This window comes from Aphis gossypii, chromosome 1 (assembly GCF_020184175.1).
Source record: "Aphis gossypii isolate Hap1 chromosome 1, ASM2018417v2, whole genome shotgun sequence".
NCBI classification, from domain to species: Eukaryota; Metazoa; Arthropoda; class Insecta; order Hemiptera; family Aphididae; genus Aphis; species Aphis gossypii.
In genome coordinates this window covers 75,465,757-75,484,508 of record NC_065530.1, presented here as the reverse complement: position 1 = coordinate 75,484,508, position 18,752 = coordinate 75,465,757, and the positions used below count along the sequence as shown (strand labels likewise).

General features: G+C 26.7%; 1 protein-coding gene across 2 annotated transcripts in view; it reads left to right on the top strand.

Annotated features, from left to right (window-relative positions):
* Positions 1–14,960, top strand: part of LOC114123872 (lachesin-like) — a 32,583-nt gene extending 17,623 nt beyond the window's left edge. For both annotated transcript variants that reach the window (XM_050198787.1, XM_050198786.1), the window contains 7 exons: positions 5,123–5,330; positions 8,923–9,081; positions 11,440–11,568; positions 11,666–11,803; positions 12,072–12,221; positions 12,318–12,395; positions 13,980–14,960. In XM_050198787.1, coding sequence (XP_050054744.1) covers positions 5,123–5,330; positions 8,923–9,081; positions 11,440–11,568; positions 11,666–11,803; positions 12,072–12,221; positions 12,318–12,395; positions 13,980–14,092 — 975 coding nt within the window. In that variant the 3' untranslated portion in view covers positions 14,093–14,960. The remainder of the gene's footprint in view (positions 1–5,122; positions 5,331–8,922; positions 9,082–11,439; positions 11,569–11,665; positions 11,804–12,071; positions 12,222–12,317; positions 12,396–13,979) is intronic.
* Positions 14,961–18,752: the final 3,792 nt, after the last annotated feature.

Sequence of the window (18,752 nt, the reverse complement as noted above, 5' to 3'; positions counted from 1 at the left end):
CATAGAGACCAAATATTATTAGTATGTATATAAACATAATAGTCTGTAGTATGTACCGATGTACTGTTTGATTAGAAGGGTCGAAATTAATTTTTTTTTCTGAAATAATTGGGAACAAACAATATGAATCTAAAATTATTGTTTGGAAAAATCAGTATGAAAATATTATTATATTTAAAGATATTTTTTTTATAATAATGATTTTAATATCAATTGAGTTTTAAATTAATTTATCCATTTAATATTATATAATAACAATTTCTAAATTATAATTATTATGTTTAAAGTGTAAACGTTCACTCAAATAGTAATACTTAACTATTTAAAATATAACACGCTAAAATAAATAAATAAAATAATATACTTTTGAATCTGTATTAATTTTTTTACCGTATTATATTATATAGCGTATATTGTGTTAAATACTTAAATCAAGAATCTATGATGATTGCAATATAAAAAAGAATCTAAACATAAAATAATAAATTATTAGCCATAGGTAGTTTTATTTTAGCTTAAGAAAAAAATTTAAACTTAAAATTTAATTTCTTTTTAAAAACTTTTAAAGCTTAAAAAGTTAGTTAAATAACCTGCAGTAGAAATTTAAATACTCAATTGACATTTTATCATTTTAATTTATAATCAAAATAATACCGTAAATATTTTTTTTAAGAAATCCTGTTGGCTCTTTATTATAATTTTGATTGTTTTTTTTTCGTAGAATAAACAACAAAATCTATTACATTTCATTTTATCTACAACCTACTTAATCAAATATTTATTAGTTATGCATATTATTTTTATAAAAAAAATTTTGAATAATATTCCTATGATTCGCAGTTTTATGCAAGTTTTTTCTAAAAATTCTGGGTTCTTCGAAATTACAAAAAAATCCATTACATTCAAATATATCCTACGTTTGTGGTATCTACAAGTTTCTATTTTTATATCGGTATCCATATTATGTCTTTAAAGTAATTGTATTGCCCCAAAAAGTGTTTTGTGGAAAATAATATATTATTGCAAATAACCAGTAGAATAGCTTTTTCATTTCCGTGCAGAATCTAAAAGTAATCTCATTAAATATTTCGTCTTTATTTGTACTTTTATAGCTTACCTACTCTTATTATTAATTAAAAATAAATAAACAAATATAAACATTAATACTTAATAAAGTATAATTATCATATAATATGTATATTGTATTAAATTATTATTCGGACACTTAATACAATTTTTAAGTTAATCTTCGATTTATTTTTTAATTAATTTTTGTATAACCATTATAGCTTACGAATAATTATTTATATTTTAGTTTTAATTTTATTTTAAATTATATACTTTTGTTTCTTGATATTTATTCTATTTCTATGGTTTCAACCTTGTACATGAAAAATACTTTACTGGTTAAACATTAGTTACTGTATACACATAGAAAGGTAAATTTTCAATTCATCCAAGTCGACCCTTAAAATAATACAAACAAATGGTAATAATAACAGTTTAAATTCGATTACAGTGTAGAACGCGTGTAGGTATACCGCTTGAATATTATGTATCCCGAAATGGCTATAATATTAATGGCTATATAATTACATATCATTGCAATCGTAGTAGGTATATTTTACTATAAAATAAAAGTATAAAAAAAGTATAAAAATATTTTCTCTATACTTTTTGGTAAAAATTATAAAATATTGAAAAATTAATATACCTTACACAAAAAATTAAAAACAATTTTGTTAAATACGTAAATATTAAAACAAAACACATGAATAACCATTTGGAAAAAATGTTTTATCATCATTCTTTTATTAACATTGTATTATTTTAAATCGATGAAATGGGTATTAATTTTCTGCTTATAGATTCCGCTAACTTACTCTTCTTGATCAAGAAAATTATACTTTTTTGTCGTTTCGACGAATTGTACGTATGTTTAAATAATATTCGCTCGTTTTTCTTTATGTGGTAAACCGCACATTCAATTCTCGTGTCATCATATTATAAGTGTGAAAAATGACGTAGGTATAAGAATATTAAGGACTCCGTATAGACGCCGCCGCGGCCAGAGCAATTAGCGCCCGTCGCAATCTCAAGTAAGTCCGCCTTATACTGCCATTGTTCGACGCCTCGTCGTGACATTTTAGACGGAGAAAATGTCAATCGAACTGCACCAAATGTCACAGCCTATTTTTCTACTCCATTATGATGTAGGTTTCCCTCCCCCCCCCCCCCCGCATCATTATAATATATAATTATTCAATTATTATCGTACATCCCTTAAACGTTAATTGACCATCGTTATAATACACACGATTTCGGTCCTATCGGATTTCACTAAATCACACCACTCGTGCATTGTTGTCGCAGTTATTCGTGTATAAATCCTGCGGGAGACGCGCACGAATAGGTCTGCATAGTTTATAATATTATTATTATTATTATTCCATTTTACGGGGGTCTGTGTGTCCGCTGTTTTTTGTTTTTTTTTTTCCGTACATATTTTTTGGGTGGAAGAAGTGAAGAGTTTGCGGAAAATAATAATAGGGGATACGGCCGGTGGTATCCACGCAAACCACTATCTATTGTACTCGCGGGACTCTGACGCGGGGGTACATATATAAATTCTAGCACGCCTAATTACCCGAGTGACCTACCGTGTTGTTCCCCAAAAATTACTAAGATCTTTAATTTTAAAATGTTCGGTTCCCCAGTGTCGTCGTGGTACACTACTTATATAATAATAATTTATAATATGGAAGACAAACTGCTATGATATCTAATTATATAAAGGATTACAATTTTTATTTTTTTTTTTTTTTTGATAATTACTATTGTTATCACTCGGGTCAAATGTGAATATTTCATGTCTGTAGTACAATACGCGTATTATTTGTTAAATTTATGGTAAAATAATGTGTTTTATAATTTTGTTAAATTTAATATCAAATCAAACATTTATATATATACATTTTTTTTGTGGATTTACCTTTACAATCAAAAAGTAAATACTTTGCATTAAAACAACTTATAATAGACTATTTTGAACGTTTTCGTTGTCCACGCAGTCACTGTTTTAGCTGTTTAGTATTTCTTAAAAACTGTAAGCAAATATATTATTCAGTGGCGTATTTACAGGATAGATTGGGGAGATATATGTCTCTCCCCTTTGCCACCTTTATTTTTTTTTATAAACTTATATGTTTGTATAATTAAAGTTGTGGTTTTTTTTCATTTACCACTTTATCCATAAGTAATCCATAGGAACGTTGAGCACAGACAACTTAAGTCATATCTCCTCCCTTAAGAAATTTTAAAAACGCCATCACTGATTTTGTTACTAGGTATATATAAACCGGGTTATTGAATTTACTTTGGTATTCATTTTTTCCGTTCTTCGATCAGATAATGAATTTTACAATGTTCATTTGAATTTATTTAAAAAACGTTTTATACTTATACGTAGATCGAAAACTATTTTAAATTGTGTATAACAAGTTAAAAGACAACAAGAATTCAATTATACAAAGTGGTCTTGAAATATCGAGAGCAATTTAAATTTTTAGACTAAAAGCAAATTTTAAAAATAAAAAGAATCTTGTACAACGGTAACGTACCTATAAACTACATACACATTTGCTACCTGTATTTTAATTCCAGGAATTTCAATACACTTTCTTTGACATCCGACATAAAAAAGATAAACGATAAATAACGTATTTCTCTATGGTGATAAATAATAAATCGGTGATCAAATTTAATACTTACCAGCATGCGCATTGCACGATCACGATGCATATACACGAATACACGATATATTATATCCATAACCATTTACGACTTACGTAAGAGGTTTAGATACTCAGTGGTCTCTGTAAGTTGGAATATTGAATAAAAATATATAAAACGGCGTGGGTATGTAAAATTACACTGAGCGGATATTTGCGGGAATTTTTATTTATTTTTTTTTTTTTATTCGAGTTGTAAATAATTTTTCTCAGCACAATTATAATTTATTACCGATGATACAATCGTGTGTTTTCAGTGCACACGACATATAATATAATACCAGAAGAGGCATATAAGTGCTAGTCGACGGAGCACAAACGTTTACTTCTTGAACGAAATCTCTGCGGTCGCTGTATGAAGTGTGTGTGGTGTATACTGTATATGTATATATATATTATATGATAATATAGAGTCTGTTGCTGTGATAGTTATGTCAATTATTGAAATCCAATACTAATTATAATTGTTATGTCTGCTTACAATACTTATACGAGAAGTTTTGCGTGCAATATAATAATTATTTCACGCTTATAATGGATGTTGAATGTTGATATACCCGGCGACACCGAGTATAATAATGTAGGTGTATACGGTTTACACTGCAACGTGTATTTATACATAATATAATACTTAATAGTTGTACTATTCTGTATACATTTATACACGTGGCATACTATATATACATATTAATGTAAATGTGATTGTAGTCATTATATGTATGTGGCAATATTTATAGAACGAACGTTTTGCACGCGAACGATTGCCCCGTAGACCGACAACATTTTATAATATACCTATAGATATATACACATGTCCGGGTGCGAATTGGGGGTGGAGACTTTGGGGACTTATTATCTACCCAAAAATAATTGTAAACATATGGAACCGAAAACGTTTCTACTGCTATACTAAGCGTTGAAAATGATATTTTTTAGTAGTTGTGTAAATTAATACTCGAAATGGGTTCGCTTTAATCAAAAAGAGAGTTAAATTACGAATTGTTATATCTTAACAATTAGTTAATTTTTGTACTAAATTATTAGTTATCATTTATTCGCATTAAACTTTACTATGATAATGTTATAATATTAAGTCTTCATGGTTTTCTATTGAAGTACCTATATTTACTTGCTTTGTACATTTTAATATCTAATACAAGTAATTCATAAGAGAATATTTTTTGACAAAAGTTCGAGTAAGATATTTGAAAAAGCCACCGAGATTCAAGCCAAGGGGGGGGGGGCTTCCCAAAAATAAAATTGTAATTATTATGTATACTTAAAGCTATAGATTTTTACTATAACGATATATATTTTTATACTGCATACAGGTTGCTTGGTTGAGAGTGGACACTCAGACGATATTGTCCATTCAAACGCTCGTAGTGACGAAAAATGACCGGATGGAAGTAACGCACACAGACCGCAGAGTGTGGAGATTACACATCAGAAACGTACGACAGACCGACCGCGGATTTTATATGTGCCAGATAAACACGGACCCCATGAAGAATCAAATCGCGTATCTTGATGTAGTAGGTAAGATTCATCAAATACGTTTTACGTTTAAAAACTATTTTTTATCACTATAATTATTATTCTTAACACTTATAATAGACTTATAAAATGATCACATAAATTATATATGTGTAGATTTTTAAGTACAACCTATCTGTTTTACCTATACAGGAGGGTTAAAGATTCAACTCTCTTCCCCCCCTTGAAAATTTTATTTTGTACTGTATAATGTTATCATTAAAATAATAATATAATTCTGTATTTTTAATTCATGTATTTAAAATCTTACCCCCCCCCCCTTTCCAATAAAATTGATCCTAAATAAATTTTGGCGTCTTAAGTATTACATACGATAAATTTGGTAGTATATTATATAATTAAAAAATATTAAGACCCAAAGTATAATTTTCATCTCTGTACATTATATTCTCATATCAATTTAATGTATCCTTCCCAGGCGACTCCGTCTATATAGGATATTGGCAATTTAACACTATAGAAGACTCCCAGTGGCATAAGTTAGAATACATTTTAGAGATTGCAAAAATTACTTAGAGTACAGAAACACATGTGGGACGTACATCTCCAAATCGTACATTATGATTTACGGCCCATTTGAGTGGCTGCTCATTAGTTATTGATGTTATTATACATCCTTACAATAAAATATACAATATTAAAGTACTAAGGTAAACTTAAAAAAATATATTTTTTAAATTTATTTTATACTTTGTGAATAGTAGGTAATTAATAACAAACTATATATCAACAATATTTTAATATTGAGTAAAATTTCTGAAGTCGCATTTTGAGATGGTACATACCTATAATAGGTATATAGGATAAATTGTTATTTGTTTGACTATCACTATAAAGTATGCAAGTGATTGTATATATCAAACTGTAGAAAATTCTTCAATAAAATCATACAATTAACAAATTATGGCGTTAAAATCTAATCTAAAATGTAATTTAGAACAAGGATAATAATTATTATTATCGGATTAATGCAAAGCTGCGACGCTTGACATTTTTGTTATTTCATTATTACCTACAAATTATTAAATCTTTGAAACCCATCCTAACGTCATGTAGCTACTATAGATATTTATAAGCGTAAAACGTCACATCGTTATATTTCCATGGTTATGCATTTATAACTATACAGTTCCATGACATTGTGAATATAATATGCACACCACATGACACGTCATGTATAGTGTTTACTTAAGATTTTTCCATTTGAAACCCAAAGTCATTACAAGAAACTCCTATACAACCCAAAGGTAATTCCCAGGACCAATTATATGCGTTAATTATTCTTGATTTATTTTTCTGTACATCGTGAATCGTGATAGCAAGTGTTTTCCTACCTAGTTATTAACTGTTGAGTTTCGGATGTTATTTATTATTAATACGCAATTCTAATTATACTCGTACTTATATTAACTGACCGCAATAAAAAAAAAAAAAAAACGAATAAAATGTCATTTAATTTATTAACCTTCTAAATAATGCGATTATATAATAGTATTAACATAATAATATAGTATTAAAACACATCATACACGCTTATTAACAATATTATTGAATAAATACCTATATAATATTGGGGTAAATTAAGTGTATGCTTACGTTTTATAAAATATCGTTATTCATAGACCTATAATACATAGAATTAATTATACACCTATGGTTTAATTAGGCAAGTTCTAAGATTATTTTATCAGCAGATAACTGCAATGATCAAACATTTTTTAATTGTATTGTGCTATGTCAATCCAATGTAATCATGGGCATATCCAATAAGAGATGTGAGCTTTAAATCACATTAAATTTAATTTAATAAATTTATTTAAATTAAATTAAATTAAAAATATTATACTGTTGTTAATATTCCTAATAAAAATATGTAGTTATTTCATATATACAATATAACATACGAATCTCATATACGAGACACGAGTACTAAGACTTAACTATTACAAATACAGTGTTGTACATTGGCAATATATTATAATATATCTACATAAGAATAGATAATAAATCTAACACTAAATCTCACTATCAATTGTTATTATCCGGGTCCATACGATGTTAGAGTAAAAACAAAAAAAAACGCAATACATTCCTATTGCTGCTGATAAAGTAAGCAATAAACGAATAATTGACAAATAATAAAATATAATGATTTATAATATAGTTAAGTGTTTAAGTAAAACATTTTTAAATTAAATGCATTTGAGTATAAATAGGTTTATTACACAATCCATAGGTAACAAAATTATATAAACATGTATAATAGGCGTAACTATAAGCATTAGAATTTGCAGGGTTTGATTTTAACTTAAAATTATTTTATAATACACTAATGACTTTTTAGATTCTAAGCTGAGCGATAAGTATATTGATTTTACAATGATACATATATATTATATAATATAAATATGTGTTTTATATATATGTCATTACCCTTCAGGACAGTAAAATTGCTCCGGTTTTCAACTTTAAAGGTGGTTTCTGGTATCAAATTAGATCTCGTTGATATTTTTTGAAATTAAAAAATTCTAAATACTTTTCTTGATAATCAGGAAAAACAATTAAAAAAAATTTAATTTAAGAAAAATGGATATTTTTACACTAAACCAGTTCTTGACTAAATTTAATATTTTTATTTTTATAATTGAAAAAACGCATATAACTATAGAATCTTAAAATTTTCATCAAGGTTTTATATTATTGTTTTCTATATATGGTTAATTTTGACTGGTTTAAAATTATTTATAAGCAAATAAATACAATAATATTATATCAGTATGGTTTAAAATATACATATGTAGTGATGTATGGGCTATCAATCTACTTAAATAATAATATAATGAATACAGTTTTTTCGCCAAAAATTAAAACAACCTACTATAATTGTATAATTATAAAATTAATTACTGAAGTAAAAATATCAACAAAAAAAATAAAATGTACTAATATCAATATTGGTTGATAGGCCGTCTCCGCTTAGAATCATTTTTCGTATACAATGATATATCATTAAATTTAAAACATCCATTACAACTCAACGTCTACTATACAGCAGATAGGTTTTCATAGGTTAAAAAATTTTTTCAATTTTTATTTTGATTTATGGTATTTTAAATATCTTAAAACAATTTTTTTTCTATAGATAAGTTAGATATCCCCCCCCCTTTCCACTCATATACAATTTATTTATACATTACTCAATGTATCTAGTATTTACTGTTTATCTTTTGGTAGTATAAAAACAGGTATATAGGACCATGGTGGTAATATATCTGTAATCTGTTACATAAGAAAATAATGACCTACACTATACATATAATCAATCAAACTTAAAATATTTATAAATACAATGCAATCGATACATATTTATTATTCATGAAATTACATCTAATAATATTAACTCTTATTTACGTAAAAATGTCTATGAATTACTAGTTATTTAAATTTTAACATTACACTATTGTATAAGAGTGTATTATACTTAATATTAGGCTCCTATGGTATAGTTTAGGAAACACTGCCATTTCATTAAAAAATAAATAAATATTTTTACAAATCGAATTTACTTTTTTAGTGCCTCCAGATATTCTAGACTACCCAACTAGTTCAGACATGGTAGTGCACGAAGGTAGTAACGTGACGTTACAATGTGCTGCTACAGGATACCCAAGTCCAACGATAACATGGCGAAGAGAAGACAATCATAACATCGTGATTTCTAACACATTAACTGGTAAATTAAGACTATTGTGTAGAACTAGTGTACTTCCTAGTTATGTAACTATAAGATTTATATTCAAAAATTGATATATAAAAGTTATTAAATAGAATTAAAAATTTAATTTAACATGCAGTGCATGTTTATTAGAGTTCACATGACGTATATTAAAATTTAAACTATTAGGATATAGTATTATCAACTCATAAAAATTTAAACATGTTTAATTTCTGATTTTTTGAAAATAATTATATGTATATAAAATGCGTAATTCAACATTAATTAATTATTAAGTTCATTTTATATACTTGAATATCTTTCTTTACTATTTAGAAATAGCAATTATATAGCTTAGAAGTTGTAATAATAAAAAAAATCATGATAATAGGTCTCAATTTTTTTTTTTATATATATATAATATAATGTTTTATATTACACCATAATACGTGCAATTATACAACCTCTTCATAAATCGTGATTATTTAATTTTCATGCCACAAAAACATATCCGATTTATCGCATTTTATTATACCTATAATGTAACGGTGTAACTATATACCAATAAAATAGTATAAATACAAAAAATATTATTTCAAAGGTAAATTCACAAGTTTTATTACCTACATAGGTAATACGAATATGTATTATATGCACATACAATCTAAATTCATCATCGAGTTTTAAATTTTATACATTATATTATTAATATTTTATATTAAAATTGTAGTATTTTTATGATTTTTACAATAACTATATGCCAGAACTATAAATACTTACCTACTAAGGTCAAACATAACTGAACAATTGGAAATTAAATTAATTTAATTGTCTGTATCATAAATAAAACGAATATTGTCCGCATATTATTTGCATATTTGTTTTTACTAATGGACAAATCAGAATTGAATCTATACCGAGTAATGTCACATTACTTTCGAGTAATAAAATAATAGCCCTAAATCAATATTTTAGTTTTATTGAAATGCTGTCAACATTTAAACATCGGAAGAACACAAATTAATTTTTCAATCAAAACTTTGAGCAATAAAATAGGGTAATATGAAATATACATTATATACTATAATGTCATTTAAATACAACGATTCCCATTAACATTTTTGTTAACAATACATGCATGGTATGTGAAATTAAAATAAATATTTATAACGTACATTTTACGTTGAATAAATATTTAAAATTTTAAAAACTAGTAATAATTCTCAAAGCGTAAATCATATTATTCACATTATAACTAGGTACGTTAGCTAGGTATGTACGTTATATGCAGTGAAGCAGTGTAGGTATATATATTATGGGCAATGTGAACCGCTAATACAAACTAAAAATGTATAATATCGATGATTCATTTTATTAAATTTTAACGTATTACGCGTGTTTTGTTTTTATTTATAAAAATTGTATTTTATTATGAAATCAATTACGTAGAATTTTATAATACGCTACAAATGTAACTATAGTCGTATCATTTTACACAATTACCGTCTGCAGTTATTGGCATGATTAATTTTTCGGCTCCTCCTAGTAGGTACTGTCATCACGTCATATTTTTTCGTTTATTTTGAATCTATTTTCTTCTCTAGCTTTGGTTGTTTTAAATGATAAATAATTTAAAAATATTTTGATTTACTAAGAAAAGTATTGTTGATTTTTTTCAGTTCAATAAATTCTTTTAAATTATATTCATAAAATTTAGATTCCGTTTTTAAAAAATACTGGCAATTAGAGCAAACCACGTCAATTAATAACTACTATTCACTTAGGAAGTATAGTGCCGTATAAAATACAAAAACTCGACTGACTAGTTGAAAATGTTAATCATTGTTCATTTATTGTTTACTAATTTTATCAGGATAGCTATTACTTTTATCATTCTGGTATGATCATATGGGAAAATTACAATATTTTTAAATAGATCAGTAATAAAAATAAGTTTATAAAAATTATTTCAAAGATGTCAAAGTTTCTTATATATAAAATTCTATGGAATTAAATTCATAATAAAAATAAAACAATAATATTAGTTAACTTTTTTTTTTTATTCCATAAAAAATATATAATTATGGTTATTATCAAAATTGTTTTAAAATGTTAAAATTTAATAAAATAAATAATCAATATTATAAATTATTTGCTTGTATATTCGAGGTTTACATTACCCGGCAGAACCGCAATACCCGGTATTCCACATTGCTCGTAACATATAATTATGGTAAAAATAAGGATTTAATGGTATTATAACAGAAATAGTACAGTATTATACAATTAATAATGTACCTATAAAACAAATTTAATTGTCGAACCTAACTAGTAGACGTTGCATTCTTACATAGTAATTTCTTCGATTCTCTTCAGTTGCAGTAGTGGATAGTTCGACGCTTACCTTTCACCGTGTGACGAGACAACACATGGGTTCATATCTTTGCATTGCTTCCAATGGCGTGCCACCAACAGTCAGCAAGCGCATTACTCTGATCGTCCACTGTACGTCCACAACATTTAAAAATAATCTATAATATTTACGAAAACTATAAAATATTATATAGACCCAAATCAATTAATTTTCCTGATATATTTTCAGTCGCTCCCATGGTCTGGATTCAAAATCAACTAGTCGGTGCTTTTGTGGGAGATCGATTGTCTATAGAATGTCACGTTGAAGCATTTCCAAAGTCTATAAATTATTGGTCATCAGAAAACGGAAATTTACTAACACAAGGTATTTACGTTTTAATTCACTATATTGCTATATAATGAAACTAATTCATTATTACGGGCTTATAATAATTACCAAACCAACGAAAGTTTATTTTGCTCTTACCTAACTATAATATTATACACGTGTACGTAATTTTTAATTATCTATTTGTATAAATATTTAAGTAATCTATCCAAATTATTGTATACATCGATATTTTCCATTTGAGTCAACGTATACCTACGCCCTACGTAATACATTAATATGCATTTAAAATGTTCTATTGCAGGAGATAATTATGATACAACGTTAAAAGAAATTAATTATAAGACAGAAATGAGATTAACTATAAATCAAATAAATGAAGAACATTTTGGCACATACCATTGTGTTTCAAAAAACTCTTTAGGTGCAACGGACGGGACTATCAAAGTTTATAGTAAGTTACTATTAGATGTAACGTCATACTTAAACTAACGAATATAATTTGATACCATAATATTTATACCCACATGAATGTTTTTTTTTCAAATAGAATTGCCAGGAAAAAACTGGAACAATAATTATCAAACATCTGTGACGGCTTCAAACAACGGCCTGCAGCATATAACAGGTATAATAAGTACTTACCTATTTCAATAAAACGGGCTCATAACTATCCATACCGAGTATCGAGTACTTACCATAATATTTTAATAAATATAATTAATTTTTTTTAATAACATATTAACTCAAGTGTTTAAGAGGATAACAAAATCCGATACCAAAACATCTCCGTAAATTTTTATTATCAATAGCAAGTACTAAATTTTATTTTTTGGCGCTTATTTTCGTTTCATTTTATGAATATAATTTTTATAATATTATTATATAACATTATTACGTGTTAATCAAAATACTGCTATATTTTTTAAATGATTGAGTTATTATAGTTAATAGGTAAGTTATAATAGCTGTTGTACGTTTCATACACGCAAAAATAAAATATAAATCATTAGGTATACCTATATAGCATAAAATTACACTAATAAACAAACATCATCAAGTCGCAATCCAATATATAATATTTGTACATTACACATTTAAATTTTATTTTAATAAAATTTTAAACAATTTATACGAAAAATAAATTCCACACAAAAAACCAATTTGTTTTAACTCAATGCGCCCCTTTGCTTTGCTGCGCCCTTGACAACCGCCCATTTCACCAACTTCTAGTTACGGCACTGACCTACAGTAATTTATATATTATAAGTACCAACCTATTAATTTTATTACTACCTATTACCTATTACTATTAATTTTAACGTCAATCTGCAGTCAGCATAAAACAAAATAACACACGATTTAAGGAATATAGGTAGGTACTAGGTACCTATATTCTATTAAATTTATTTAGAGCGTGGTGGGTATAGTGTATAGTTTTAGTGTATTCTGTTCGAATGCCAACTATAGGTACACACAAATGTTTGTTGAACGTTTTTTTGTGTATAATATTATATGCATTTACAATTTTTTCGAACGTACAAAATCATCATTGTTTTATTTTGAACTCATTTAATTCAAATAAGAAGTAACTATTTAGAATGAACAAAAAACTGCTTCATAACTAGGAATATTTTAGCAGTATTATAGTTTTTAGACAATTATATAAATTTTATCAATAGTAAAATATTCATACTTTAGACAAGCCATTATAACAAACGGTTTTATACTTTTCTATAGTTAGGCCATGATGATATTTTGATTTTTCACTGTGTGAACATGTCATCATTCTAACCTCAAATCAAATATAGGTAACACAATAACACATCAAACATGTCTTATAGAGACAATCCGTTGATATAGGTACAAAATGCAAATTATAATTTTTTTTATTTTTAATCGACCATTATAGCTTAGCCACGATTATTCAGCAGTGCATATAATATCACGTATTATCGTAAAACTTTTTATTCTACGATGATTATTAAAATAGGTCGTAACAACCTATAATTTTGGGAGTTCGACAAGATGTTTCGAACGAATTCGGAATGGAATGAAAATCTATACTTATTGTTTTCTTGAATATTGATTTTTGATTTTTTTTTTTTTTTTTTTTAATATTATATTATCTAAATTATTGGTCGAACCCCATCAATATTATTACTTTTATGTCCTATTTATTAACATATAATCTATAATTTTATGTTTACAGGGTCCACATCTAATAGAGAAGAGAAAAACAACTGTGTATCGATCAATCCTAATGCTTCAGTTATGTTTTATTGTATTCTCTTGTGCGGAATACTGTTATCCAAATCTTCGTAAGCGTTTATCAAAACGAAACGTTATTTTTTATGAAAAACAGGGTACCATAAGTATGTAAAGTTTGTATATTGTTTATGGTATAGTGTGTAATTTATTAGCTGTCAATACCTTGTTAACTACGCATAATATATATTATAAGATATACATAATATATTATATAACAATAATAGTATGATGATTATAAATTTATAACGGTGAGTTATTTTCTATAGAAAACATCTTAAATTTTATTTAACAATATTAACGGATTTATAAGACGTATTTTAACAAGAAAACAAGATTCGTAGTGTGTCATATATTATGTAAATAAACTGTCAAATAGATATTGCAATTATACTAACAATCGCAATAAGACTAACACGATTTGTATTACCTAACTTAAAATTATTTTGTTTGGACATTGTTCGCGAATAAAATGTATCTGTACTTCCAGCCTTCGGTAGGAATAAAATGTTAAAAATTGTTTTTGGATAAGGTACCTATTATGCTGTATAGCTTGTAATTCTATATATTTCATAGATCACAAGTTTTATACATAATATAACTTATAAGTACTTAGGTACCTAAATCTTTATAAGAAATACGTATTTTTAGTTGACTTAATTGTTACCAAATAGAAAACATTGACCAAATATGCCATTGTTATATTACGATTTATGATAACAGATAAGTAAAATGTTCACCGTGCGGAAACGTTTCAATACAAGCTGATGAAACTATATACGTATTTATTTAATAATATTATTATTTATTGTTACGTTTTTTATGTAGGTATACAAAATAAGTCTTGAATTTTTTTTTCTCTTATTTTATTGTTATATTAAATCATCAATACCTATTATTAATATAGTTCGTTATTACTTATTAATAGTTATTATAATAATATAGTATCATGATTCATGGGTGTCTAACCTATACAGGCCATAATAGTTACCTACCTACCGGCTACCACAATATATGTAGATTTATATGTGTAGGTAGGATATCTTTAATGGTATGAAAAAGTATAAACTAAATAAATATTATTTATTCGAGCAAGAGACAATGATTAAAATAAATATAGGTTGGTTATTAATTCAGAGTTTGTCATAAAATCAATAGGTGACATTATATACTGCATTTACCATGCAAGTCTAAATAATATAACAAACTGAGTTTGAGTTCGTCGCAGAAAACACAAAATTTCAATATTCAAATCAATCCTATTGTGTATTGGGGGGAGGGCATGGGCGTCCCCAAGGGGGGCAAGACGGTAAGACTTGCTCCCCCCTGGAGGCTAGGATAATGTTTTTTCCACAACAATTGGTAAAATTCTCAATGAGAAATAAGCTTCTAAAGATAGGTCTACCTAATGTATTCAGAAATTAAAAAATTTCCCCTCCCCTAGAAAAATTCTGGGGACACCCGTGGAGGTTGTATAGACTTGAGACTGAATAATCATAGTATCATTTATTGATTTAGTTACTTGCCTTTTAATTTATCATGTCACTCATCATATTTATATAATAATGTATTAATATTATACTTGTACATTGATAAAAATTGTACTCGGTCCATTAAATCATCAGTTCAAAAACTTTAGCTATGTCATGTTATATAGGTTTTTGATACTTCTAATGAAATTGTGTAACATGATAGTTTTATCGATTTTAGTGATGACATATTACAAATAATACAGAAAATATATTATTATGTTAAGCAGTTCATCTATTATCTATTATTCTGCATATATATTATTTATTTATGTATACCTACGTAATATATAATAATAAATAGAGCATCAGCCACCCATGTGAAACGTACTAGTTAAGTCTAAAAACTAAAACGAAAACATTTTCAATAAATTTATTGTGAACACATCTATGAGTATAAGTACCTACTATAAAATATGTAATGACTAAAGATAAAAATAATAACTTAATCTCTATACATTGAAAACAAATTAAGCTTACGATTAATTTACCAAGTTTAATTTATATACCTGGTGACTAGTACCGAACTATGCCTAGTGTATGGTGTACATATAATGTAAATGCATATTCCCGTTTGATTGACATTCGTATTTTATATACCTACTTATTGCCTGATTATATTATATTATGCTAGATAATTTATGTTTAAAATATTCAAGTAATATTCAAAATATAATACGTTTCTTCAAATATTACCCATGTATAGTATTTCGCGTGAAATATCATTATTTATTCAAGTAGAGGAGGTGTCTCTCAAACTCTTATGCAAACAATATAATGTATATGTTGAAAATACAAATAAAAACAGATGAGGAACGAGAATACCTCTATACGCTTATCACGTGGGCGGAGGGTGTAAATGTTCAATGAAATTGTTACCTACCTACCTCCTTGAACGTCTGCACTCTTCATGTCATTAAGTACCCACGCAACCTACCAATACATGGCCACATAAATACAATTAACCTCGCTTATAGTAGATACTCAACTTTAAATAAAAATAAGAAACAAACCAAAATACTGTGGTAGCCGTGGGTAGGTAATTATGGTGTTATTGTACCGATTTGTACCTACCTAGCTACCATGAACACAGTTATTGTTGCATATGCATAAAATTAACGTACCTACAAAGTCTTAAATCTGTAGACAATCCTATGATGTGTAAAAAAAATTTTATTTTATTGCACTCAATGGCAATTATCTTGTAAATAGATTAAACATTTACAGGGGTAAGTGCAATTGATTAGCAAAACATAGGCAGTTATAAAATAATATACCTGATGCAATTGCACATTGCATTGTGCATTATGTAATATTAAATTTAGTTTTTGAAATGTATAACATTAATATATAATTAAATTTAAAATCATAAATATCACGTTAAGTGACAGGTTAATCATCTAAACAATTCAATACCTGCCATAGTACCATTTAAAAGGGCATGGCCGTTTACGAGCAAAAACGTACCTACCTATCTTTCCCTTTTCTTTCAATTCATTTTTCGACCAAATTTAAAAAAGGTTGATTCCCTTTTCAACCAAAATCGTACCTTTTGCTAGCAAGTTTGATAACAATATTATTTATTATAATTTTATAATATTTATTTTTCAGTCTTTATATACAATATATAATAATATATCATTTTTGTCAATAATTATTTTATATTTATTAGAAAATAGAAAACTATTAAAAATATTAACTCATCTATAAAATGTATACAATTAATTGTACACCAATTATTAATATTTTATCTTGAGTATATAATATTACGAGTCTTTACAATAAGTATAATGATCAGTCTTGGTACATATTACACATACTTTTCTGTGGTAGTTACTATCAAATCAAAATCAAACTCGACGACTACCGATCAAATAATCGATGACAAATATTACACATGAGGTTTTAATAATTTTCAATATGTACAAGTATATAAGTATAACCTAAAGTATGTACCTATTAAACTTTTTGTTTCGGTCAAAAAATGAATTGACCGAAAAGGGAAGGGTACGGTTTTAGTCAAAAAAAGAAGACCATTCAAAATCATCCTGACTTGGCTATAGACTTGACTATATTAAGAGGACGTCACACCCGTATGTGTTGTCTCCGTCTCACATACGTACAAGTCGGCACATTTGTGTTCCGCAGAATCCACTTTATGATAACTTTAATATTAGAATAAATTTACCTTTTATCAAACTTAAAGTTAATAATATTATCTAAGGTATCACATACAGGCTTTTATTGATACAGTTATTTTAGAGTAAATAATATCTAATAGCTACATAATATGTAAAATATTACAATTTTAAAATGCTCATAATAATTCGATAGCTAACCTTAAAATAATTATATCATTAAAAGCCCATGACTCTATGCAATACCCAAAATAGTATTCTCACTTTTTTTTGGCTTATACAGGGCCTTGTAGGTCTTTCGCTGATTTCACTACACTTACCTGACCTGACCAGTTGTTCTTTATCTCTTATTCTTAGAGCTTGAGGTCTTCCCTAACTCGGTCAATCCACCGCTGTCTGGTCGTCCTCTTGGTCTGGTTTTACCTTTATATTTAATATAAGGTATATTTACTCTAATATTAAATCTAATAACATAAAATGAATTCTGCTGAACGCAGATTTATTATGTTGTATGTATAAGATGAAGACAGCACATATGAGTGTGATATACTCCTAAATCTGATTATAAGGACATCCTAGAAATTATTATCTTAGCAAAACTTGTACTCTTTTGAAATATTTTTTATAACAGTTATAACTTTATTATTGAATCATGAACCCGCAGTCATTAAAAAAACCCTATTATTTTAATTGATAAATTTCCAACATCAAACATTTTCGTTGTATTTTAACTCTAAAATGTACCTATGCAACCATGAATTTATAAAAGATTAAAACAAAATTCTAGATCAGTTTATACAAATAAATGTTAATATTTTTTGCCCGTCTGTAAAATAGTTGTATAATGTATACCTACATAACGACATTTATAGTATTAGTAGCATAATATTGTAGTATAAATTGTTATTCATTTTTCTTCATTATTAATTATTATCAAATAACCTTTGTTGTAATGATGACATGTTATTTTTAAATGTTACAAATAATGTAAAAAGTATAAATTGCATAAAATTTGTTTATAGAAATTTAAATAAATACCCACCTATGTGA